Source organism: Marmota marmota, unplaced genomic scaffold (genome assembly GCF_001458135.2).
Source record: "Marmota marmota marmota unplaced genomic scaffold, marMar, whole genome shotgun sequence".
NCBI classification, from domain to species: domain Eukaryota; kingdom Metazoa; phylum Chordata; class Mammalia; order Rodentia; family Sciuridae; genus Marmota; species Marmota marmota.
The window spans coordinates 2,721,732-2,749,700 of NW_025999999.1; the positions used below are offsets into that span (position 1 = coordinate 2,721,732).

The following is a 27,969-nucleotide window of genomic DNA, read 5'->3' on the forward strand; positions in this document are numbered from 1 at the left end:
TGACCCCCCCCCCCCGCTCTTCTTTTTTTGCCCCATTAATAGATGCTTTTTCTTGCCATTTTGCCCAACTGACACCAAGCCTCGCCTTGGTCTCCAATCAAAATCTTAGCAGGGTTTTACATTAACTGAAATTTACATTCAATCATCACCATAGCAACCATCACACAGAATTAGATACAACTTTTTCCCCTCTAATAGAATCTTTTTTTTTTTTTTTTTTTAAGAGCTGCATTTCTCTTCAGTTGCAATCCAAGCTATTCAGAAAATAACCATTACAAACCTATTTGGGAAGAAACTACATTTAAACAGACTGTAACAAGGTTCCAAAAACAGACATGGAAAGTGGTTTCTACACACTCAGCACCAATCACTTAATTGCTTCAACTGGTGGCCATACATTGCTGAAGTTTCAAGGATTTGGCCTGCCACTAAGAATTGTCCAAATCAAAAGGCCTGGCTCCTAAGTGTGACAATCATCCCTTGATAGGTGCCCCAAAGATAATAACTCCAGGCTAGGGCAGAAAATTCTGCTAATTTCAAAAAGATATCTTTATTGTTTTTTAAAAAACAAAAATACATCAAGGTTCAGTTGGACTATTCAATGTACAGTGGGCAAAGCCCTTGAAATTTCTAGAATTCACCTGCTGGCTAAAGAGGAGCTATTCAACAGCTATTGTGGCTCAAGGATAGTGAGAATACACAGGTAATGGAGAGTAAGCCAGAGACCACTCCCTCCCCAGATCTCTAGTTTTTTATTAGTCTATGAGTTCAAGGGAGGACTTGGGTACTTGCAGATTTGGAAATGTATATTTTAAAGTTAGAAAAAAGTCAGAAAAGATATCTTTCAGAAATTTTACTAAGATAATAAAAAAAATGTTCTTAGGCAACACTAACCACACAGACAAAATAATGAGTACCCAACCTCTCATCACTCCTGGAGAGCTCATCCTCTCACTACTCACAGCGCCAGAAATTGGGCAATCCAATATGCACTGAAAATTGAGATAATGAAATTATTGTCTTCCATAAACCAAGTAATTTGATCTTGTTTACTTATAAGTCAAACTATCATGTACTGTATCCCAACTGTTCATTTATTTATTCATAAGGTATATACCGAGCACTAGATGCTACCAAATGCTGAAAGATGCATCTAATAAAAATAAGTGAGGTTTTATCCAAAACCTCATCACTTTTGTAATTCACAGTATGACGGATGTTTTATACAAAACATAGGGAAATTTAAACCCATCTTCCAATCCTTCAAGGTTATGTCTATATACAGGAGCTAATACCAGTCATGTGAGTGGCTGTGCCACTCATTTTAATGACCCCAGTCTGGATACCAGAACAAGACTAATGGCAAATAATTACCACTTTTATTATTAAGACTTAGACCTCACCAGAGGATATTTATTTTGAGATTTCCAAAAAGACCCTGACTTGTTCCTTGTGTTCCTCTTCCACTTAAGAGAAATGACTGATTTCCACTCCAGAGGCAAATAAAGATCCTCCAAATGCTCGTAAGTTAAGCATTATGAAAGTCAAAGCAAGACAGTTCATACAGCTTCTCCTTATTTTCTATGCAAGACCACTGACATAGCTGGTTGGACAATGTAAGCAAAAAAAAAAAAAAAAAGTTATTTCCCAATAACTTCCAGTAGGCAAAGTGAAAAATCTCACATATTTAGTGAAAGAGTGTATGTCAGAATGGGAAACTGGTTTCCGCTCAGATACCACATTTTAGTCAGCTTTTGCATTGTATTAAAGTACCCAACAAGAATAACTTAGAGGAGGAAAATTTTATTGGGGGCTCAGGATTTCAGAGGACTCAGCCCACAGATGGCTGAATCTGCTCTGGAGGCAGCACATCATGCGGGAAGGGCCCAGTGGAGGAAACTGCTCAGTTCATGGTGGGGTCAGGAAGCAGAAGGGGGCTGGAAGGGCCAAGCTAAAGATGCAATCTCCCAGGGATGCCCCCAGTGACCCACCTTCTCCAGCATGCCCCACCTGCCTACAGTTACCGTCTATCAGTCCATTCAAACTAGGATGGGCTGAATAGGTTACAGCTTTCATAATATCATCATTTCACCTCTGAATATTCCTGCAGTAACAGGAGCTTCTGGGGGAAACCTCATATCCAATATCCATCGGTATTCATACCATATTCTCTCCCTGGCCCCTAAAACCTCATGTCCATATCACAATGCAAAATGCATTTATTCCCAGCTCAGTGAAAAAGGATGCTGATGGGGGATCAGGGAGCCTGCATTTTACAATGTGCCTCACTGTACAAGACAGTCTGGGCAAAGGGAAATAAAAGCCACTGAGCTACCAGGGAGCATGTACACAAATAATCAGAAAGAAAATCCCAGTGCATTCAAAGATCAATGAAGTTATGTCTTAAGGACAATCTTAAGAAAAACTATGAGGCGCAGTAGGCAGAATTCAAGATACAACAAGTACTTTCCAAATTGCTGTGAAAAAAACAAGAGCCCATCAGACACAGTCCATATTAGAAAAAAATGCACCAAGAAGCATTTAAAAAAAATGGATCAAGTGGGAAAAATCAGAGATGAGGGCATCTGGGGTAACACTCAGGTATCTCATGTTGCCAGTGAAGAAGACAAGCTGTGGATAAGGTAAGCCTTTTGCAAGAGTTGAGAAGCCTGACCAACACACCATTAAACCAACACACAAGTTCAGCTTTTTGTTTTTGTTTGTGATTCTGGGGATTGAACCTAGGGCCTCACACACACCAGGCAAGCACTTACCTCTGAAATACATCCCAGTCTCTCTCTCTCTCTTTTTTTTTTTTTTTTTTTTTTTAATATTTTGAGATAGAATCTCAGTAAGTTGCCTAGGCTGACCTTGAACTTGTGATACTCCTGCCCCAGCTTCCTGGGTTGCTGGGACTACAGGTGTGTACCACCATGCCTGGCTATTGCTTGCTTTTAAAAAAGATCAATAGGGGGTTGGGTACATAGCTCAGTGGTAGAGCATTTGCCTGGCATGCACAAGGCCCTGGGTTCCATCCCCAACACCAAAAAAAGAAAAAAAAAAAAGAAGATCAATAGGAAGATCATAATCTCCCCATCACAGCCTCCTGGCAATGATGCAGACTTGTGGCTTTTGTGGTCAAAAGAAGCAAAGAATATCAATTTGAGTATGTTAGAGCTGTAGACTTTCTACTTTTAAAAAATACAAATATATCCACAAAAGCCACAAAATTCAGCTTGTGAGTTGTTTACATCTTTTTTCCCCCCAGAGTGTCTTAGATGACAAGGTCATATCTAAAATGACCCTCATATGGTGATCATTCCAATAGTCACTAAATTCAAGATACACAAACCTATCACTGAAAAGAGCCAAGCAAAGAGACAGCACCCCTAAATCTCTCCCATATGAGGCCTTGTTCAGGGTCACGCAGCTCATAGAAGAGACAGCCAGGTGTGGTTCAGCAAGAAAGGATGGTGACTATCTGTATCTGTCCATAGCTCCTGCTGGCCCCTTTGCCACCTCCATAGCTGGGCTGGCAGCAAACAGTTGGCCTCATGTCTCCTACAGTAAAAATCACAGAAGGAACTGCCACACCTCACACGCATTCCAGGGAAGAAAAGATCACTGAGCATTTACATGTGTCAAGCGTGGAGCTAGATACTGGTAAGACCCAGAAGGATAGATTTTGTTTTGCAGTTTGCTTTTTTATCTTATTCATGGACAATTGTCCTCTAACTCGTCTTCTTACTTCTGTCTTCAAGGACTTCACAGTCTTTTGGGTCACAGTGATTTAAACATCAGAAAAGCTTCAATGTAAAGAGAAAAGAGCAACAATGCTCACTTCCCAGGATGCAGGGAAATGTAGCTGAGATGTCCACTACCTCTGGCCACACCTCCTCCCGCCAGGCCCCTGCCTGCTGTGCCTCAGCATCCGTCTGCGAGGCCCTATCCTCCACCTTCCGTTCTCATAGCTACTGGTTTTGTTGTAGACCCCAATCATTTTTTATCATAGAAATATTTTTTGATTTTATGGTAATCTTTGAATTTCTTAAGTCTTAGAAATGTTTTTTTTTAATTATAAAGGTAATATGTACTTGTTACAAAAAAAAAACACAAAACCAATTTTCTAACAGAAGTCTATAGAAAAAAAAGTGAAAATATTCATCAGTTTATCTTAATCCTCATTCTCCTCCGTGGAGAGAACTATCATGAACAGTTTGGTGTGTATCTTCCCATTCTTAGCAATTTATAAAACATACACCAGCACAGATGTTTTTCATTATAACTAGAATCATTGTGAAGTTATTATTCTGCAACTTCTAAAAAATTGATTGATCCTCTTCTCTGAATTTATAACACAAACACTTGCAGAATTGTTTTAGTGGATGATTGCATGCATTTTCTTTTGGAACAAGCTGTTTCTCTCCTAGCTCATGGATGACTGTCTTCTAAATGGTCTTCTTTTTTCTATCTCATACCTTTCCAGCTTCTACCAGGTTGCAGGATGAGTTTCCTAAAACCCAAACAGGGAGCCACTGACTATAGGGTAAAGTCCAGGTTCCTAATGTGACAGTTCAAAGCCCAATATCATCTAGCCCCTGAGATGCCTGCAATTTTATTAGAGTATTTCTTAGATTATTATTTTTTTTAAAGAGAGAGTGAGAAAGAGAGAGAGAGAGAGAGAGAGAGAGAGAGAGAATTTTTTATTAATATTTATTTTTCAGTTTTCGGCGGACACATCTGTGTTTGTATGTGGTGCTGAGGATCAAACCCGGGCCGCACGCATGCCAGGCGAGCACGCTACCGCTTGAGCCACATCCCCAGCCCTTAGATTATTTTTTGTTGTTGTTAGTAGCAGAGACATTTTTGTCCAGAACAAAACCATACATCACCAGCATATTATACAGGCAAATGTATAACTCCTTCCTGTAGGGTATTGTGAATCTTTGGTGGCCTCTGGATCCCAGCTGCTCAAGGTCCTACTTTGCTCTTCCCTATCCCCTCAAAATTCCATACCTGTCCTGCTCATGGGTCTATGACCCAGTAATTTTTTTTTTTTTGTACCATGGATTGAATCCAGGGATGCTTAACCACTGAAACACATCCCCAGCCCCTTTTATTTGTTTTGTTTTGTTTTGTTTTTTGAAATAGGGTCTTGCTAAGTTGCATAGGGCCTTGCTAAGTTGCCCTTGTTCAGAAGAGTGATCAGAGTGAGCTCTCCAAAACTGGTCCCCCCAGTCTCCAGATGACTGAAGAGGAGCCTCTGAGAGACCTCCCCAGGACCAGAGCCGGGTACTTCAGCCAGAGTCCTAGCCTCCTGGTCTGAACTTGGGCCTCAGCTCACTGGACGGCCTGACCACTCTCTCTCCCTTCATAGCCAGGGCTGCTTTACTGCCTTTTCTGTGGCCAGTCCTGATCCAAAGCAGCAGTAGGGCACTCATTGTGACAACATACAGCAGCAAGTGGGGACACCATGGAGATGAAATCTGAACCCATCCCTGCTGAGGTAGGGCCTGGTGCTTCAACTGGCCATTACCACACAGATGCCCCATGCCAGCTTAGCTCCCCAGGATTCTTGCCAGCAGGACCTACATGTCTGCTGCAGAATCTCTAATCCCCCTGCCTCGTGGAACACAGCACCAGGGCCTCACTGAAGTCTCTGAGTGGGTGTTTAATAAATATATATTAATGGGAGGGCTGCTGGATCGCCTGAAGCAAATGTGAATCTGCCTTTGGTTCTTTATTTAGATCATGAATGTTCCGAGAGCATTTTTTTTTTCTTCAACAATTCAGGACGTAGGCAGTCAATGCACATTTATGACACATAATGACTGTGACCCTAATGAGATTAATTTACTCGCTCTGTTCTAAAGCTACTTCAGCTGAAAAATAACTGTAATATCTGGGCTCCAGGACTTCAACCAACCGGCCAACCAACCAAATAGCTGAGACTTCTGCGCCCACACTGGACTGGGCCCAATGGATAGACCCAAAGAACATATGTCTGTCCTGCTCCTGAGGAGCACACGATCTAGCTGGAATTCAGGAGGTGATTCAATGAACCAGTGTGCGCTGTGGATGCCCTGCTGATGAGCACAGGAGTCCAGGGAAATGAGAAACCACAGGTGCTAGAATTTAACGGGTTTGGACCGTGTGGTGATGGACAGAGCCAGGAAAGATAGGGATTCCCCCAGTCTCTAAGGAACACGATGGCATTTTACAGTATTGAGAAAGGCAGCCATAGCTTTTGTGCTGTTCACCTCGTCACCCCCAGCCCTGTGTGGCTGCTCAACCAGCGCTACAGGACGGCCTGACCACTCTCTCTCAAACACCACAGCCAGCATTCTCACAGAGATGTGGTGTGTGTTTGTGCTTCCTTCCTGCCCCACACAGTATCTGGAACACAAACCTAAACCAACGTGGTTCATGAACATTTAGCAAATAGAAGTTCACCATGGATCCCAAATCGGCCCCCTGTGCCCTGTGAGGGGTTAGGTGGATACGTCTGGGTGTGTCCACACGATGCCTGCTGGGAGCCATTAGCCAAGTAGGTATGACAATTTCCTTGCCAGCGTACCCCATGTTGCTTAGTGGAAGGACTCGTGGAAATAGGACATTTTGCAGTGACATTGCATGTAGGTGACCTTGCTCAAGGACCAGGGCGGATCCGGGTTTAGGGTGTTCCTGGTTTAGGATAATCGGGTTTAGGGTGTTCCCAGTTTAGGGCGTTCCAGGTTTAAGGTTATTCCTGCTGGGAATAGGGCGTATCCTGCTGCCTGAGTTCCCCTTGAGTTCTCACGGGATTCAGACAGTATTTTTTGGGAGACAGAAGCCCAGTGGAGGTGGATTTGGGCAGAGAACGTGGATTTCCCCAGAACGTGATTGTAGACGGCTGGTGTGAGTTCGGGAATAAAGAGTTGCTGTTTGAATCTACAAGCTGTGTGGTGGCTCATACAGACTGCGGCACATGCCAAAGAGAACCACCACCTTGTCCCTCTGTGCTTTGGAAACTGGTCTCTTAATCTCTATTAGAGGCCTCCAAGATTCCCTCCTTTCGAAGAAGCGTCAGCACCTCCTTTAGTTTTTGTGTCCCCGGCACAGGACCTGGTCCGTGGTGGGTGTTCGATAAATAGTGAATGAAGGGACAAATCCATCTGTCCGGGCCCCTCCCCTGAGGGCTGGTCCCACAGCTGCAAATAAACCCTCCACAGTGGCTTTGAGTTGTACCAAAAGAAGATTTGAGCGTCTGAGCACAGATGCGCCATCTTCCCCCAGACTGGCTTCCCCACTGTGATCTCTGAGACACCCTTTTTCTAGCTACGCAGGCCCAGAACCTTGTCTCCTTGCCTGCTCTTTCTTTCCTCATCCAATCTCCCACCTAAAGCTAGCACACACATCCCTCACTTAGGAACCCCACGGCCATCATCAGTGTTTACAGCAGCTCAATTCATAATAGCTAAGCTATGGAATCAGCCTACGTGCTCTTCAACAGATAAATGGGTTTTTTAAAAATGTGGTATATATACACAATGGAATATTACTAGGCCATAAAGAAAAATGAAATTATGGCATTTGCCAATAAATGGATGGAATTGGAGGCTATCATGCTAAGTGAAATAAGCCAATCCCCCCAAAACCAAAGGTGAAAAGTTCTCTCTGAAATGCAGAAGCTAATTCACAATAAGGGGAAGTGGGGTGGGGGAAGACATTCACTGGATTAGACAAAGGGGAATGAAGGGAAGGGAGAGAGATAGGAATAGGAAAGACAGTAGAATGAATGGGACATAACTTTCTTATGTGCATATATGAATACATGACCAGTATAACTCCACATCATGTTCAACCAGAACATGTATGTATAATATGTCAAAATACACTCTACTGTCATGTATATCTAAAAAATAAATAAATAAATTTTAAAAATCACAGAACATCAGTGGCCTACAACAATTGAAGAAAAAAAAAGCAGGACACAGTGGTGCACGCCTGTAATACCAGCAGCTCAAGAGGCTGAGGCAAGAGGATCAAGAGTTCAAAACCAGCCTCAGCCCCTCAGTGAGGCGCTAAGCAACTCAGTGAGACCCTGTCTCTAAATAAAATATTAAAAAGGCTGGGGATGTGGCTCAGTGGTCAAGCATGCCTGGGTTCAATCCCTGGTACCAAAAAAAAAAAAAAAATCCATGGCCACCATTCCTTCAGGCTCTAACTACGCTTGTGCCTACATCCAAGACGTAATGCACCATCTCCCTCCACAGGTAGGATGTGGAAACCAGAGCCAAGCCTCCTTGCATTCCTGGTCAACCTTCCTCTTGTGCCTACCCCTCGCCCCTTCCCCATCTCTGTGCTGCTTTATCCTAAGTCTTGGACCTGGAGACAGATCTGCAGGACTATGTAGGCAATGGTTGGGCAGCTAGTGAGAGGTGACTTATTCACAGGGCTGGATTCAGAGCAATCCTGACTCTCTGCCTGGAAGACAGGAGGGGCTGGAGGTAGGGAACTGATCTTGACGAAACCTTTGCTGCGGAAACACACACACTCTTTCTCTCTTTACATTGATCTGCCAAGGGCCTACTGCCATGGATTCAGGAACACACAACTCACCCACCCACCCGCAGATGCCCTTTCACATTTCCAGTGTTTATTCAACAAGGCAACTTTGTCAGGGGCTTTTGCTCCTTCCAGTCAACCCCGTTCCCCACCCACTCTGGAGACAAGGCGTAAACACAAGATCTGAACCATATATAAACCCTGGTGGTAAAGGGGGGTGGTGATAAGAATCACAGGGCAAGAATAAGATGTCAGAGGAACTTTGCTTTTGATGTTATCTCAACAAAATACTCATGAGCCCATGAAAATGTGCTATAATATTGCATCAGAAAAATCCGATATGGATTCCATTCCTTTTTAATTATCTTTAATTGACAAAAGTTGTAGAGAGTTATCAGAATCAACACAATCTTTGGAATATGTATTCATTGTACAGTGGCTGAATCCAGCTAGTTAACATGCATTACCTCACCCACTTCTCCTCTAAGCTGGATCTGTATGCACATTTAGTTCTACATCCAATTGATCTTCTGGAAAAAGGCTTGAGAACCTGGGTCTATCCTTTAGTTGGGCTGTTTCAACAATTTCTCCCAATGCCTTGTTATTCACCTTGCTGCCGGAGCCAAAGAAAGCCCTCTGAGATAGGGTGGGCAAGGCTCCTTGATTTGAAGGCCCATCTCCCACAGACTCACTATGACCTTCAGAATCGTTTTCCCCACCTTCCCTCCCAGCCCTCCATTCAAACAGGCCCTATCCTTTCCTGCCCCTCTGCCTCACCCACTGAGTTCCCCTGACCCAGACCCCTTTGCCTGTCACTCTTGACAACCATGCCTCTTAAAATCCAACCCGCGAACTGACCACCCAATCAAAAATGCCTCCTTGCCTTCTGAATTCTGGGTGCACGCCAGTTTCCTAGCAGACAGCCTCAGTTTTATGAGCTGAACTCACCCACGTAATTGCTTCCTCCCTTCTCCCCACAACCACTCACCAAGTCCTGCTGGGCCTGCCACCCCTCCACAGCATCCCTCCCTCTCCACAGCTCAGCCTCTGCTCAGATCAGGCAGCCCTGTCCCCCCACAGCCACCAGACGACCTTGTGAAAATCAGTTCTAATGAGGTCAGACCCACATTCAGCCCTTCGATTGCTCTCAGGGGTATTCAGAGTGAAGTCTAAGCTGCTTAAAGAAACATGAGACTGTTAAGCTTTCCAGGGTCTCCCCTGCAAGCCCAAGGCCAGGGGTCCTCAAACTTTAGTGCCCATCAAAATCATCAAAGATATTTGTTAAAAAATATGAATTCCCAGTAGACTCCAAACAGACGTTCTAGCTCACAGGGGAACGGGTAGAGGCCAACATCATGAATGTTAACAAAAAATGTGGGGTTCCAAACATTTGGCTTTACATCAAACTCAAAAATACATGATTTCTGAAGCAGGAATCCCAAGGATCACACTTTGAGACTGCTAAAAATGGGGCTGGAAACTTTTTTTTTTTTTTTTTTTGTGAGATGGGGGTCTTGCCATGTTGCTGAGGCTGGCCTCAAACTCCTGGGCTCAAGTGATCCTCCTTGCCTCATGAGGCCTCCCAATGGCCTCTGGAAATAGTTTCTGAGAGTCCATTGAGCTTAGAGGTGAAGAGGAGCAAACCTGGTGCTCCCACATGCCTTTGGGAAAGTGACTGTTTCCCAGCCTCATTTGCAAAATGGAGACAAACATAGCAATGGCTTCTAAGTTAAAGCTGAATGAGATAATCACTAGAATAGGGTGGCACGGCACTTAGCGCTGCAAACATTCCACAGCTGGCGACAGCTGCTGCTGCTACTATTGTTACTAATATTACTGGGAAAGAAACTGAAGGAAAACAGCAACATGAGCCGCCCTTTAATGTACATTATCTCTGCATTGGAAGGACATTAGGAACTCCTTCTTCAGCATCTTTGGCAGATGGTTGCCTAACTTTTAGCTTATACGGCTCTGGTCATCTCCTCCTGAGACACCTGCTCCACAACGAAGCCATTCCAGGTGTTAACATTCTCCCGGAAATCTAGCAGAATTCTGCTCTCAGGTGCCACCATCCATGAATCCTAACCTGCCCTTTGGAGCCTCATCAAACAACACTACACCTGTTTCCACATCAGAATCCCGCAAATGCTTGAAGGCGATTATCATGTCTGTTTTCTTCCTCCTCCTCCTCCTCCTCTTCTTCTTCTTCTTCTTCTTCTTCTTCTTCTTCAAGACATCAAAGTGCTGAGCCCGGTGGCACACACCTGTAATCCCAGCGGCTCAGGAAGTTGAGGCATAAGGATTGAAATATCAAGGCCAGCCTTGGCAACTTCGCAAAATAAAAATAAAAAATAAAAAGGGCTGGGAATGTTGCTCAGTGGTTAAGCACCCCTAGGTTCAATCTCTAGTACCAAAAAAGAAAGAAGAAAGAAAAAAAAAGGGACAGCAAAGTAACATGGGACTCTTGAGTTCAGTGTCAGAGGCCTAAGCTTCTGGCCAATTGAGTGTTTCTGGGCAAGCCATCTGACCATGCTGAGCTTTAGTCACATTCCAGCCCCAAAGTCCCTAATTCTGTGGTTCAGCAGCCCGAATTCTTTCTTCCATCCTCAGACCGAGATCAGGATACCGGTCCCTCAGTGTGGCGGACATCTCTTGCATTGCTTGATAAAAACAGTGATCCCCTTCAGGAAAACTCTTGATCCCTCTGCATTCACCAAGTGTTTTGAATGGAGGCTGTGAACTTTGTAGAAATCTCATGCCCCAGGTTCCCAAAGCAGGCCAGTCACAGTCCTCTAATCTCCTGGTCGCTGTTAATCAGCCTAGAGACTACCCAAGTCTCTTGGGTGGACCAATTAGTCCTGTCCTGAGATTTAAAATTTTTGAACCAGAAAGAATGACATTAGCTTCCTCTTAGGGCCGGAGCTGGAGGAAGTGAGGTGGAGGAACTCCTAGGGGTCCTGGCTCTTCATGGGGATGATGCATCAGAGAGAAAGACACCAACGTGCGGAGACACCAAATGAGAGGCGGAGGGGGAACTCTGGAGTTCAAGTCCTTGCACCCCTTCCTTTCCCAGAGTTTGGTTCCTCTTTCATTCAAGTTGGTGTTTTCTCTTACAAGCAAACAAGTAGAACACATTCACCTCCCAAGGCAGCTTCACACAGAGATGGCTCAGGCTTGCCTATAACTCCCCAAGCCTCCCAATCCAGCTCCCCACTCTCCTCACCTCCCACCAATACCTGTTCTAGGTGAGTAACTGCAATCTGTGTATAATAATAAAAAAAAAAAAAGCTGTGGCTTTTTACTATCTGGTCATTATTCTGAAGGGCAGTTCAAGCCTGCATCTTACAGCAGTGAGGCACCTTGCTGACCCATATGGAGCTTGTGGTCACTTTGAACCTCCAGATCTTTTTCATGTAAAGCCCATGCCTTTCCCTTTGCCATGCTATAGTTTTACGGTTGGGGTTGTTTTGATATGAGGGTGAGGCAAGGATGAGGTTTGGAATCTAATTGTTGGATTAGGGCCAATGTTCAGCCCGTAGAGATTGTTATGACTCAGGATTCCATCACCAGTGACAGAATTTCCCAACTTGTCTACCAAACAGCATGTTTACCAATGTGCTAGGATACTCGTTCTCTCTGTTCTCTGCTTGGTGGAGTGAATCTTGAGGCTCTAAACCCAGGTCAGGGACTTCCAACTCTAGCAACCTCATCATTTCGAGTTCTCATGGTTATGGAAACATTGGGAAGCTAAATTTTTATAACATGAACATTTTTACTGACAAAAATGCTCATTTACAAAATTGGTCCCCACTTAAATATCTCTGCTTTTCTAATCTTGGTGCATAGCCTCATCTACCAAGTTATGCTTTTGTTGTTCACTCCCAGATTCAGGATTTCTTCACAATAAATGATAAATGCAATGTGATTTGATCTCGTGGGGTAATTCCAGATTTTGCCAAAGATGCAGAATTCTATGAAGTTGATGAAAGTGATGTTGGAAAACTATTACAACTACAACAAGAGTGCTGTCAGTGGGAGAGGCTACCAGCTGGACAGGAGAACACCAGCAGGGATACTGTCAAACAATCAAAAGCTAATAAGCCAGGCCTGGTGGTGTATGCCTGCAATCCCTGCAGCCTGGGAGGCTGAAGCAGGAGGATTACGAGTTCCAAGCCAGCCTCAGTAACTTAGTGAGGCCCTAAGCAACTCAGTGAGATCCTGTCTCTAAATAAAATACAAAAAAAAGGGGGCGGGGGGGGGGCTGGGGATGTGGCTCAGTGGTTCAGTGCCCCCTGTCTTCAATCCCCAGTATCAGAAGGAAAAAAAAAAAGCTAATGAAAGGAACACCTGATGGTAAAAAGGAGCCCTAAGAAAATTGTAGGAGTCAGATGTGTTGTGAATATTATTTCAATGCAGCACCAAAAAAAAAGTCAAATTGAACTGATAAATTATATTATTCTAGCAAAAACTAGTGTCAGAAAAATGCACTCAACCCCTCCTGCACAAAAGCTTTAGAAAACAATTGATTAGTTTTTGTGTTGCTTTAGAATTGGCATATAGAAAAATTAAAATGAGATTGTGTCAATATGATAAAATAAGTTTATTTTCTTAATTTCTAATGTACTATAAAATTTTGACTCTTGCTTCAAGTGACCGTTTCACAGGAGAGATGGTCCTTTGATGCTGAGGGCCAGCTAAGCCTGTGTTGTTGCCAACCTTGCAGCCTTCATCCCTTGCCACTTGCCTCGTCCACAGAACAGGTCTTGTCTTTGCTTTTCCATGCAACAGACTTTCGACACTGAAGACAGTTTTCATAGCTCCAAGAAAACTTCTTTTCTCCATGAAAAACTCATTTCCTCCCATCACCTCTCATCTGACAGAATTTGAGAACCCCATTTATTCCATTCAGTCAATCAACAATTATGGAGGGCCTGCTGTGTCAAGGACGGAGCTAGGTTCTGGGACTAAGTTGAAACTTACATTCTATTAAAGGAACAATAAACAAAATGAGTAACTAGATGAATGGATGGATGGGTGAGTGGGTGGGTGAATAACTATATGTGCTGTCATCATCCAGTCTCCCACTGAAATGGTGAATATTTCTCCAAATAAGCTGACCAGTGCAGGGTAGAGGAGGAACCTCTTCTCTGCTGTCAAAACTTCACTCATAGCTGGGCTCGATGGCACACACTTGTAATTCTAGTGACTTGGGAGACTGAGGCAGGAGGATTGCAAGTTTGAGGCCAGCCTCAGCAACTTAGCAAGGCCCTAAGCAACTTTGTGAGACCATGCCTCAAAATAAAAAATATAAAAATAAAAAGGGCTGGGAATGTGGCCCAGTAGTAAAGCACCTCTGACTTCAATCCCCAGTACAAAAAAAAAAAAAAAAAAAAAAACCACAAAAACAAACCAACTTCCATTCATAAGCCTTCATTTGGTCTTTACTGTTTGGGGAAGCAATATTGCTCTTCTGATTTGTGTTTAGTTTCGTTCAACTAAAAATCACCAGTTCCTACAAATGCTTCTCTTAAAACATGTATCCCTTTATCCTGTTTTTGTATGACAGTTCCATTATTTTCTTGGACCCCAAAAAGGATTTTATATCAATCCTTATCTAATCTCCTAATCTAATCCAACCTAATCTTCAGTCCATCCTTCCAACCCACACACATTTAGATGAACCAGAATGTGAACCTTTGAAATCAGAGAACATATTAATATATGCACATCAGCATCACTGCTGTCTAGAAACTTAAGAAACAAAATGCTAATTTTAAAATTAAGAGTTTGAATAAAGCTGCTTTAAAACTTTAGACAGTCCTAATCACTACTCTGAGAAAGTGACGGTCTTGCCTGAAAATTATAGTTAACCTGGGCTCTAGGTTGTCATTAGTGGCCACGTGCAAAAGATCTGCCATACCTACAAGCCAGGCCTTCTCTTCTCTTTTCCAAAACTGATGCTCAGAACACTTATTCTTTCCTTAATAGAGGCTGTAAGGAACTACCTTATAAAGAGGTCAGGTCCCCTTTATGATTCCCTGGCTCCATAACCCTGGAGGCTCCTGGAATTAGGTAATTAGCAATGGTAACTGGCTGGTGAATGTCCCTCTCTTGCTAGGATACATACAGGGCTTGAATCTGACTTTTCCATCAAGTTTCCCTAGGATCCAGCATAGTGCCATACCCATGGCAGGCCCTCCCCGGAGCTCAATAAATACCTGTTGGATATCAACATAAAGTAACAGTCTCGTCTCTGCTACTGTCTCTAACATCAGGCAAGGCATCTAACCTCTCTGGGTCCTACTTTGTCATTTTTAAGTAAAAGGATCGGACCAGATGATCCCCAAATTTCCTACTCTAATGTTAATATTCTATATTTCCATCTTGTTGACTAAATGTCTCCCTGTCTTCCTTTTTTCCATTAGAAACTCTAAAACTAAACTCTCTGCAAAATACGGGCAAGTTTTAACCAGATGAGAAAAACTGGGGCAAAGCATCATTTAAGGATTCCTAAAACCTACAGGGATTCTGAATTCAAAATGACTTCAAAATAAAATAAACCTTTAGGCTCCCAAATTATGGTTCGGTTATTTCAGCAGTGTCTTTCTCCTGAAAAACCTCAAACACAAAAGTACTTTACAATCGCATTTGGAGATCTTCTCTGGCATTAAATCAGGGCTTTGAAAAATGATATTCAGAAAGTATTAGAGCATTTGAAAGGTTGGGCCAGAAGGAGTAGCAGACCTGGCTGGGTTTGGAATCCTAACTGCCATATCCTGCAACAGAAATGTTTCCCCATGTTTTACATGCTCAAAAATCCAAATCGGCAGCTCATGCAAATATTCTATCTGATCGTTGGAAGAATGTCTTATTTTATTGCAAACTGTAACAATAGCTTCAGCCTCACGCATTAGCTCTCCGTGTAAAAGGAAACTTATTTCAGTCTAATTTAAAAGTAGAGCATTTCATTTCATCATCGGCCTCCCCCTCTGTTTCCTGTGTTATCAGATGTTAGAGAAAGAGCCTGCAGGCTTTTTGTGAAACGGCAACTTGAAAGACGAAATATGAATGCTCGACCAGCACATCTTAAAATCAGAACCTAGTATGGTTCCAGCCTTGTAAAGGTGATGGGGAAGATGTACACATTCAGAAGGCCAAAACTCAGAGTGGTACTAGAGAATTCCCAAAATGACTAAGCCCATTCTCGAGCTTTCCTCCAAACTATAGATTTCTTCACTTTCAGAAGAAACACTGAATTTAATCTCTGCTAGTAATAGACCACACACACCCAGAGGAGCCAACAAATGACCCACCCGAGGCTACCACACCTGGTATGTTTTTAAGTATGGATATGGGAAAAGAATGTACTCTATAGACACTGTCTTTCATTGAATGAACTTAAGAGGTTTGGGGGCTTCCCCTGACTAAAAACACCCTCTGGGACCCAAGAAACCTGCTCCATAGAAACAACTGACAATCACAGACCCTAAAGTAAGACGCTTATGGGAAGCACATCTTTTTCACCAACTGGGACACTCAGAACGGGCCCACGAGTAGGGAAAATAGACAACCACCCATGGATATCCCCACTCATCCAGTCATCCAACTGTCCACCATTTACCAGGCACCGCCACACACAAAACACCGTCTGTGGAGAACAGTATTAGAATTGTTTTTTAAACACACACCAAAAAATGAAAACAAAAGTCTCCAAATATCTTTTTTCCTCACAAAACAGTTTTTAATCTATTTCTGATTTTGTTCATTTTCTATATCTTGGGGGGAAAACTGCCCTCTGTTTATCAAACTAGTTAAAATAGGAAATTTTCTGCCCACAAGTCCATATAACAAGCCGACTATAGTTTCAATCATTTCTGCAGTGAGCAGATCAGGAGTCATTTGCAACATTAAACCATCCTATTTTCTGGCTCATCTCAGACATACTTTCAGTCATGTGAATGGCTGGTGGAAACTAAATCGAAAAGCTGTGAAAACAACCTGTAATAATAGGGAAATTAACAGACCCATCCTGCCATGCATACTTGCCCCTATTTCTCCCTCCCCCATTCTGATCTTCCTGTGAACCCACATGCATGAATCTGCATGCAGATCATAATAAAATATATGTAAAATGTTAGCTACTTATATCCTACCATTCCCATAAAGATAATGGTAGACTGCTACATTCTGCTAAGACTGAACATGGGCTAATGTCCATAAACAGAAAACTTTCTTTTAGGGTTGCTTAAAAATTGTGTTGTGAAGAATACCTTGTTAGCTAAAATAAATACAGTATAAAATATACTTGGTGGGATTTTTAAAATATCAGATTGAGACCCAGCAATGAAATGCAATATGTGAGGTAACACATGCTTGGAATCATGGAATTTCGTGGCTATAAACCTCTGAGATATCCACCTGTGTTCTCCCCACTATTTTAAAGAGAACAAGAACAGATCCAAATGGCCAAGTGACTTGTCTAAAGTGGCACAACCAGTGAGTGTCCATCTGTGAAATACACACTGCTGTTCCCTTACTGACCTTAGGAAGACAGCAGTCCAAATTGGACAAGTATGGAAACATGATTCAGTGGTAAGTAGCTGTTCGCTCTTTATAGGGGCTTATTCTACACCAAGCCAGTGACAGCACAGACATTGGCAATCACATGAACCCATTCCCTTACCAGAGGTCAGTCTGAAAGGTTGAAGGCCAAGGCACCTTCATGAGGAACTTAACCCAAGTGCAGCCTGCTCGGGTTAGCTGGGCACAAGCCCAACATATTCCTCAAGAGCCCTACAATCCCCATGACACCATCATTTTTCTCTTTATAACATTCCTAACTGAAATTAAACCATAAACATAGAAAAAATTTAAACACTGGGGAAATGCCTAAAACAAAAGTTTAAAATGTCCCTTTAGGGCTGGGGCTGAGGCTCAGTGTAGAGTGCTTGCCTAGCATATGTGGAGGCACTGGGTTCAATCCTCAGCACAAAAGAAAGAAAGAAAGAAAGAAAGAAAGAAAGAAAGAAAGAAAGAAAGAAAGAAAGAAAGGAAGGAAGGAAGGAAGGAAGGAAGGAAGGAAGGAAGGAAGGAAGGAAAGAAAGTTACTTTATCCATCTACAATTAAAAATATTTTTTAATGTCCCTGCATACCCAAAGGTGACCACTATCAACAATTTCTTATGTATCTTCCCCAAGTAAAAAAGAAAAGAAAAGAAAGGAAAGTTGATGTCAGCATAGATATGTTTCTTTTAAGGTAGACTTAAATAACATCATATGACACACTCTTCTGTATCTTAGAATTTTCCCCTTCATAAATCTGAGCAGACTTTTCATAACAGTACAAAGAGAACAAACTCAACCTCTGTGAGGCTGGTGTGGTATTCCGTCACACTGACAGAATGCTAATCTACCTAACCAGGCCCTGACCCAAGGAGGATTTTTTTGAAGTACAAACAAGCAGCCTGGTTTGATTCCATCTTCACGAGGGTTGCCGGGACCTCCATCTCACTAGCTCAGAGGGTAAACTGGTCATCTCAAGGACAGAAACCCTGTGATTAATCAAAACTAACTTGCCTTAATTGACCGTGTCTTTTGGAGCCTGGGAATATACCTAAACAGGTGGCAACACAGAAAGGGACAAAGAAGGAAGAGATCAGTGAGGGAAGGAAAGTAAAAGATACAGTGCACACACCATACCAGCACCTACCAGTGCCCATTAACACTTTTTTGAATGAATAAAGAAACCAGGATAGTCATATTCTTTAACACATATGGCATGTAATGCATTAAAATATATCATATGTAATGATAGCTCCAAGTCTGAAAAGCAAACATTCTTTTCAAACTTTACTGTCCAATAATAGTAGCCACTGGCCACATGTGCCCATCAAATATTTGAAATACATGCTGTCTGTAAAACACATGCTAGATTTCAAAGATGAAAAAGGATGTAAAATAGCTCACTAGTTCTTATGCTGATTATATGCTTGAATGAGACTATTTCAGACATACGCCATTAAGTAAACCATAACATTAAAATTAATTTTGTCCATTTCATTTTACATTTTAAATTTTTAAAACTGCAACTACTAGGAAATTTGTAATTGCACATGTGGCATGTATTACTTTTTAGAGAACACTAGAATGTAGACACCATTATGGCAATGACTGTCTGTTTTCTTGCTCTATCCCAGTTAACAACACTAGGTCCTGAGAAGAGTAGATGCCCAACAAATACCCATCGGATAAAGGCTGGCTCTGGAATCTAGATAAAGCAACAAGTCAGGAAGCCCTTACCCCTTCCCTGCTTTTATGGAAAAGCAGCTGTGTGACCTTGGGTAAGTCACTGAGTCTGCCTGTGCCTGGTTTTTTTTCATCCTTAAGAAGGAGATAATATTAACATCTGCCTTAGAGAAACTGCATGGACCAAATGGAATGATATCTATAAGAAGGATTTAGGGGGTAGAACAGATGGCAGGTCCTCCAGAGTTCTAGTATTCTCTTCAAGTAACAGTCCCAGGAGAAGCGAGGTAAAAAAAAAACTTTACTAAAACAACATGGTCAGAAATTCATTGATAAAATTCCTACATCTGCTGTTTCCATCCTGGCATATGTTAGAAAATTTAGAAGACAGGTACAAACTTGAGATTCTCAGAGTAGCAGAAACTTGAGCATGCGTTTCCCCCTCTTCATGTAGCTCACCAAACACGGTCAGCAAAAGAATCACAGATACTTTCTTTGAGGGGCCACAGAAAATCTAAGGTGAACATGAACAGGGAGCAGAAGCCCATCTCTAGGCAGCTGATGAAGCAGCATGGATGGCCAAGTTCATTGCCCCACCTGGAACTCCCAGTCTTGCAGGAGATCTGTAATCCTGGGGTCTCAGAGACCTCAGGGACAACTTCCACTGGCACAAAAATCTATGGTGGGCATCGGTCCTCATTAACCAGTTCAAGTGTAGTCGACAGTGAACCATGCGATCGGGAGCGTGAATAGCCCCTCGCACCCCCCACATCCTCCCCTCCCCCATTCAACAAAGAGGTCAAGGTACCCAGCAGGGGAAACCCAAATGACTCTTGGACAGGCTATAGCTTTTTAGTGACAACAGAAAGATTTCGCCATCCCAGCTGGGCATCTTCTTCCCCAAATCAGAGATCATTTCACAAGGGGAGACGATATGGAGAAAGCACCCTGCAGAGGAGAGCAGCACTAAGGAGGCCGTGCAGAGCCAGCAGCAGAGTGGACGAACCCACAGCAGAGCAAGAGCAGACCAGCAACCCACACCCACAGAGCAGGGGAACCGTAGAACAAAAGCAGTCCATTTCCAAGAGGTCCAGCATCAGATTCTCCCCTTGGTCTCTGCAAGGCACCCCAGAAGCCCTGAAGTCGACCATAACTCACCATCCACGAGGCCACCACACCAAGAAGAGCGCAGCGACTTCCCCTTTGCTGAGAGGGTCTGACTCCCTTCCCTTCTCTATGAGTTACTGCCTATGACGTGCCACAATCACACTCTAAGCCCTGGGGATCACTGTCCTGTGACCTGCCTCAGGGCCTGAATTACTGTTGGCTCCTCCGACCCTCAAACCAAAGGAGAGAACACTAGTCCTGGAGCAGAGCCCAAATCCCACCGTACAGTAGGGCCAACGCCAAGGCGTTCTGAAATTCATATTCCCAGCACCAACCCCCAGGAACTCTGGTTCAGTAGGTCAGGGGTGGAGCCCAGGCACCTGCCCTGTAAACAAGGTACCAGGGCAGCACCAATGGCCAGACCAGCTCTGGAGCCTGTCGTCTAGAGAACTCCATGAAGCTTCATTTTTCTCTGATCCTTTCTCTTCTGCAACTTTACTTATTCCTTGTCTCAACATGCAAGAGGACAGTGGGGATGGAGAACAGAAGAAAGTGAGGTCCCAAAGTGAGCTGTCCCAAGCTTGTCCAAGGCAGTCAACCTCTCTGAGCCCCAGTTTTCACATCCGCAAAGTGGCAGTAAGACTACCTGCCCACACAGAAGAAATACACGTAGGACATCCTGCCATGTACAACAGAGTGGATAAACCTGGAGGACATCAGGTCAAGTGAAATAAGCCAGACATGGAGACAAGTACTGCATGATCTCACTGATACCTGAAACTAAAAATGTCACACTCAGAAGCAGATAATAGAACGGTGGCTACCAGGGCCAGAGCAAAGAAAGAAGGGGAGAAATGTCAGTCAAAGGGCTCAAACTTCCAGTTATAAAATGAATGAATTCTGGCAGATCAAATGATTAGCATGGTGACTACAGTTAATAGTAGTTTTTACTTAAAACTTGCTAAGAGTAGACATTAAGGGTCCTACCCTCCCCCAACACACACACGAACCCACATTAATTTTTAACTGTGGTAATCATTTCATGGTGTATACTTACTGCAAATCATTGTAAACCTTGAATATATTCAATTTTTTGTTAATTATACCTTGAATTATTCAATTTTTGTTATACCTCAATAAAACTATAAAAACATAAATAAATAAATACACTTAGGAAAAGACTTTAGAATCCATTTGATTAGCAGAAAGCATTTTTCAATATCCCTACTGTTTTTCTTTTAAATTTCATCCTAATATGAAAATTAGAATGCTAATATCAACAAAGGAAGGCCTGATGTGGACACCTCCCTCCATAATTTTTCATGGGAACCAAGGGTGAAATACATTACAATTTTGGGGTGTCATCAGAGCTCTGAAACACAAAGGTCAAGGAGCAGGGGGGTGGTGGGGAGCAAGCATAAAATAATGCAAAGAAAAAGGGAAACAAGGGCTGGGGTTGTGGCTCACATGTGAGGTGCTGCATTCGATCCTCAGCATCACATGAAAATAAATAATAAATAAAATAAAGGGATTGTGTCCAACTACAACAACAACAAAAAAACTTTTTTAAAAAAAGCAAACAAGATCTCCACTGTAATACCAAATCAAAGCGGGAGAAGTAGGTTCAGGGCTTCCCGCCATCCTCAGCACACGCATGCAACAACAGATGAGAACTTCTGAAGTAAAACTCAGCATCACCCACTGAGTCCTTTCCCACACAGTCTCACAGAATCTATTTTTGTATTCCAGTGAGATTTGCAGCAAAGAATAAAGCTCCAGTAAAAGAGGAAATAATTGCTGTGCTGTACCTGGGGTTTTCTCACTTCCTTATTTGAAAATAATCACCCAACAAGTCCAAAAAATTCAGAATGGTACACTCTTCTACACACTGACATATATCATTGCAGACATTTTGGAACTAAACCAAGTCAGCTGAAAGGTTCTGGGTAATTTGCCATCTTCTTACAAAACTTATAAAGATATATTACAGCACAAGGAGCCGGAAGAAACCTTCCCAATCATCTGGTTCAACCTCATCCTTTCACAAATGAAGAACATGGGAAATAAGCTGGCTGCTCCAACCCACCAAAGACCCTAATTAAAACATCTGCTCAATCTTAAGGTGGCTGCCAAATTCGGAGAGGGGGTGGGAAATAAAGTTAAACCTCCCAAACATTTTTAGTGGAATAGTAATGATGATCATGGGGCCTATTAAATGACAAAAGAGGAAGGTTCATAGCAGCAGTAGTACCCCCATCTCAAAGTCTGGGCCCCTTATGTCTGGAGAACTGAGTGATGAACAACTCTCAGAGTGAACATGATAAATCTGTGAGGAGAGGAAGAGAATGCAGGGACCTAATCATCACACGCTGGCCTGAGTTATACCTAAACCAATGGATGCCCAGTAGCCGCCCTACCCTGATGGGATGCTGCCTCATCTCCAGAAAGGTGAAGATTCATGCACAGCAGAGGTATATGACTACTGACCCCACACGAGAGGGGCAGTTTAGACCTTGGCCACCAACAGCAGCAGCACCAGGGAGCTTATGAGAAATGCAGAATTTTAGCTCCACCCCAAAGTCAGAGTCAGACTATGCACATTGACAAAATCCCCAGGCCCGTCTGTGCACAGAAAAGTTTTGAGAAGCCTTTCTTTATCCAACACAGCAGAAAACTAAAGTGTACCTGACTACCTGTAACCACCTTTAACCTAAGTTTCCACACCCATCTTCTCTTTCCTATAATTTCATTTGTCCCTGTAGCCATTGATTCTGAACTGTAGAGACTTCCCACTAAGCAGCTTATTTTAATCGCCCATCAAAATAATTTCTTTCTGATGAGAGGTTATTTGTTCTCAGAACAGAAACACCACTGTGAAATATTTCATTCTTTCTGAAACACTTGACGTTAAAAGCTCACAGTAGACTGAGACAGAGTCTTTATTTAAAAAGTAAAATATTAGAGGAGATCAAGTTTTCCAGGCATTTCATCACTGGATGCTTCCAAACAATATTCAAAGAATTCTTTTTACTACATTGTGTGTGTGTGTGCGTGCACCTGCGCGCATTGGGGATTGAACTAAGTAAGGGCTTCATGCATCCTAAGCATGCACTCTACCACTGGGCTACACTCACAGTCCTTTATTTTTAATAACATCACCACTGTGATGTTTTAAAGAACAATCCGTTACAGAGTCCAGTGTGAGGTGCCAGTATAATGACAATATATCCATGAAGCTCTGAATGAGGGGTAGGTGGTTCACATTCTGCCCGTGAGGTCATAATGGACTGCTACCATGACATAAACTCATCTGCAGAAACAACCATTTGGGTGTGTTCTTCTTTGGGTCTGTGTAGGCAGCTCCCCCCAGCAATGAAATGCCATCGATTTATGTGCTTTTTCTATCATCATGTCCCTCTAAAGTAAAGAGAAACAACCTCTAGGAAAACTACCAATCCAGATCCCAGACATTTCGGGTGAGACATCTTTTTCATTAACAGTCATTTCTATTACAAAGTGAGCAAGGCTCTATGTTAGGAGACCTGCTCATGTTTACGGGTTTAGAGTAGGCTATTCCTGTGACGAGAGCACCTTGGGAAGCTACGCTACCTTTTTAAGGTCACTAAGAATTCATAAATTCTTGATTCATTTTCATCAGATGGGTCAGGATTGGATGAGTCGAATTAAGGCCCAAGTCACACCAGGGATCACTGAGGCACAGTTAAATGAAGCCCATAATTTTCCAAGCTCCTGGGTTAGTGTCAGGAGACCAGATGATCCATGCATAGCCCACAGCAAGGCAAAAACCAGAAGACCAAAAGAGGAAGAGAGGCCATGACATGCATCCATCCGGGTATGGCTTCTGCTACTATTAATCAGAGCATGTGTCACACTTCCTGGGGACACTGACGTTACTATCTCTGGCAGAAAGGATTGGAATTTTCGCACTTTAAAAGGAGAAGCAGGGCAAGAGACAGAAGCTAGGCTGGCGGGCAGCAGAGAGGAAGAGGGCTGCTTCTCCATAAACATGTTCTCCAAAAGGGACGCTTTTTCATCAGAAATGTCAGGGTCATGTGACAATAACATGGAATTGACCAAGCATGAGGGCTGGCAGCCGCGTTCCTCACTCCTATACCAAACTGAGTCTCTGCCTTCCACCCTGGCTGCTCTCCATGCTGGAACCTGTCCTGTGTCTTGCAAGGCATAGAAAATTCTAGAAACAAGGCTTTTGCCCTAGTATAGAACACCAGAGAAGAAACCCTTACCTTCAGAAATGGCCTTCCTCACGGCCTCCAGGTAGATCTCAGGCTCGTCGTCACAGGTGAGCTCCTGCCAGTGGGCCCAGTTGGGGAAGAAGTGTGAGAATTCCTCGTCACTGTCCTGAACCCCACACAGCAGCCTGACCACGCGTCGCGGCGGCTGGAAGGCCCTCTGCAACACAGGCAGCAGCGCAGGCTGGTAGAAGTGCTGCACCAGCTCTGCAGACAGCAGCACCAACACGCAGCGGGGGCTCAGGAAGAGGCGCAGGTCCTCAGCAGAAAAGGAGGTCTGGGGGCCCAGCCGGTGTGTCAGCATCTTCTGGCTGCGGACCTGCCGACTGGTCAGGAAAAGGTCCTGGAGGTATTGGCACCATTCCTCTGCATCCGGGCTGTAGATTATGAGGATGTCACATCTTCTGGGCACCCCTGGGCAAGAAGGAGGCAGGGACGCTTGTTAACACACTTGCTCCTTCTAGGAGGTTTCCCACAACCAGCAAGGATGTAGCGTCCAAGCAAGGGGCCTGGCACCAGTTATCATCGGCCGCCCGCAGTAAATGTGTGCCAGTCATTCCTCCCAGGCAGCAGAGGTGCAGTCTGGGATTACAACTGCAATAATTGTAGCAACAACAACATTGTATAGCTCTCACTGTTCCCTGCTCTCTTTTTAGTACACTGCCTATGTAAGGTGCCCCCCCACACACACACCTGGTCTGTAACATGAACTTTCTTTCTTCTCCCTCTATTAAAGTACAAATGCAGAAACAGGGGCCAAAGGGGCTTTGGGGATCACTTGGACCAACTCTCATTTGCACATGAAAGAAACACTTGTCTGGGAATGTTAAGGGTCTTGCTCGAATTCACACTCAGCAAATTGGTGGCACAGTTGGGATGCACACTCAGGGTGACTCTGGGCTGCCAGTCCAGGCTTTGGCCAGCCCCTGCTGCCTCCCCTCAGGAACTCTGTCAAGAATCTTAGAAGAGATTCATCAAGGAAAGAAAACCTCAGGCCGACATCCCTGATGAACATTGACGCAAAAATTCTCAACGAATGCTAGCAAATCGCATACAAAAACATATTAAAAAGACAAGTGGGGTTCATCCCAAGGATGCAAGGTTGGTTCAACATACAGAAATCAATAAACGTAATTCACCACATCAACAGACTTAATGACAAGAATCACATGATTATCTCAATCGATGCAGAAAAAGCATTTGACAAAAATTAGCATCCACTCATGATCAAAATACTTTAAAAAAAAAAAAAAAACTAGGAATAGTCAGGACATACCTCAACAATTTAAAAGCTATAAACACTGAACCAAGGCCAACATCATTTTAAATGGAGAAAAACTGAAAGCATTCCCTCTAAAAACTGGAACAAGACAGGAATGCCCTCTCTTACCACTCCTATTCAACATAGTCCTCGAAACCCTAGCCAGAGCAATCAGATGAAAGAAAGAAATTAAAAGGATATGAATAGGAAAAGAAGAGCTCAAATTATCTCTATTTGCTGATGACATAGTTCTATATCTAGAAGACCCAGAAAAACTCTACTAGGCAGCTCCTAGAACTCATAAACCAATTCAGCAAAGTAGCAGGGTTTAAAATCAACACAAATAAATCAATTGCACCAAGGATATATCAACTGAAAGAGAAATTAGGAAAATTACTCCTTTTATAATAGACTCAAAAAATGGGAATCAACCTAACCAAAGAGGTGAAAGACCTCTACAATGAAAACTACAGAATACTAAAAGAAATTGAAGCAGACCTCATAAAAATTGAAAGATCTCCCATGTTCCTGGATAGGCAGAATTAATATTATCAAAATGGCCATACTACCAAAAGTGCTATACAGATTTAATGCAAGGCCCATAAAGATCCCAATGACATTCTTCATAGAAATAGAAAAATCAGTCATGAAATTTGTTGGGAAAAATAAAAAGCCCAGAATAGCCAAAGCAATCCTTAGTGCAAAAAGTGATGCAGAAGACATCATAATACCAGACCTGAAATTATACTACAAAGCTATAGTAACAAAACCAGCATGGTATTGGCACCAAAACAGACATGAAGACCAATGGAACAGAATAGAAGAAACAAAGACAAACCTACATAAATACAATTATCTCATCCTAGACAAAGGTGCTATAAACATACAGTGGAGAAAAAACAGCCTCTTCAACAAATGGTGCTGGGCAAACTGGAAATCCATATGTAATAGAATGAAATTGAACCTCTATATCTCACCCTACACATGTGGATCAAGGACCTAGGCATTAGACCACAGACTCTGCACTTACTAGAAGAAAAAGTAGACCCAACTTTCCAACATGTTGGCTTAGGAACCAAATTTCTCAACAAGACTCCTAAAGCATAAGAAGTAAAATTAAGAATCAATAAATGGGATGATATCAAATTGAAAAGCTTCACAGCAAAGGAAACAATCAAGAACATGTACAAAGATCCTACAGAATGGGAGAAAATCTTTGCCACCCGCACCTTAAATAAGGCATTAATTTCCAGTACAAAGAGCTCAAAAAACTTAAGAAAAATAAGTAACCCAATCAATAAATTGGTAAAGAAACTGAACAAACACTTCTCAGAAGGTGATATACAATCAACCAACAAATGTATGACAACATACAACATCTCTAGCAATTAGAGAAATGAAAAGATTCCATCTCACTCTAGTCAGAATGGCAATTATAAAGAATATAAGTAACAATAAATGTTAGGGAGGATGTGGGGAGAAAGGTACACTCATACATTGTTGGTGGGACTGTGAATTGGAACAACCACTATGGAAAGCAGTATGGAAATTCCTTAAAGAACTTGAAGTGGAACCACCATTTGACTCAGATATCCCATTCCTTGGTCTATACCCAAAGGACTTAAAAACAGAATTACTTCAGTGATGCAGCCACATCAGTGTTTATAGCAGCTCAACTCATAATAGCCAAGCTATAGAAACAACCTATGTATCCCCCAATGGATACATGAATAAAGACAATGTGACATATTTACACAATGGAATATTATTCGGCTATAAAGAAGAATGAAATTATGGCATTTGCCGGTAAATGGATGGAAATGGAGAATATCATGCTAAGTGAAATAAGCCAATCCCAAAAAACCAAAGGCAGATTGTTCTCTCTGATTTGTGGATGCTAACCCAAAACAATAAAGCTTGGGGAGGGGAATAATAGAAATCCATTGGATTAGACAAAGGGAAATGTAGAAGATAAACTCTTAACATAGGTTAGTACAGCTCTGGGTTCTTGTCTCCACTGTTTTAATCCATGGTTTTAGGAGTGATTTGGAAGAGATGAACACAGTGTCCACACATCCCATAATGAGGCTTGACCCTTCCTCCTCATCACAGAAGGAAGCTGGTCACATTTTGTGAAACTGAGAAATCATCTAAGTTGTAGATTTTCACCACTAAATGACATTCCTAGTCCACAGATCACTGAGCAGTTCCAAGAGAGGAGGTCACAGGCAGACCTGGGGAAAGACCAGGAAGCTTGAAGCTCTGAAGAGATCATGGGAGGACTCCTCTTTCCTGCCCCTATCCACCATTATATTCAAAGTTTAAAAACAATAAAAATGTAAGCCGGGCACAGCATCAGGCCTATAATCCCAGCAGCTCAGGAGGCGGAGGAAGGAGAACCACAAGTTCAAAGCCAATCTCAGCAACTTAGCGAGGCACTAAGCAACTCAGTGAAACCCTGTCTCTAAAAAAATATAAAGAAGGATGGGGATGTGCCTCAGTGGTCGAGCGCCCCTGAGTTCAATCCCTACCCACCCC

The 27,969-nt window shown here is 42.9% G+C and overlaps 1 protein-coding gene and 1 long non-coding RNA gene across 2 annotated transcripts in view; both read right to left on the bottom strand.

The window, feature by feature from the left end:
* Pik3ap1 (phosphoinositide-3-kinase adaptor protein 1) overlaps positions 1–27,969 on the bottom strand; it is a 116,910-nt gene that overhangs the window by 81,080 nt on the left and 7,861 nt on the right. Inside the window, exon 2 of the mRNA XM_015494573.2 lies at positions 24,165–24,584. Coding sequence (XP_015350059.1) covers positions 24,165–24,584 — 420 coding nt within the window. The remainder of the gene's footprint in view (positions 1–24,164; positions 24,585–27,969) is intronic.
* LOC125617964 lies at positions 8,532–19,914 on the bottom strand. The gene is made up of 3 exons (XR_007349095.1): positions 17,829–19,914; positions 16,915–16,919; positions 8,532–8,545 (listed from the first exon to the last, which is right to left on the bottom strand). It is a non-coding gene; the product is annotated as an uncharacterized LOC125617964 (long non-coding RNA).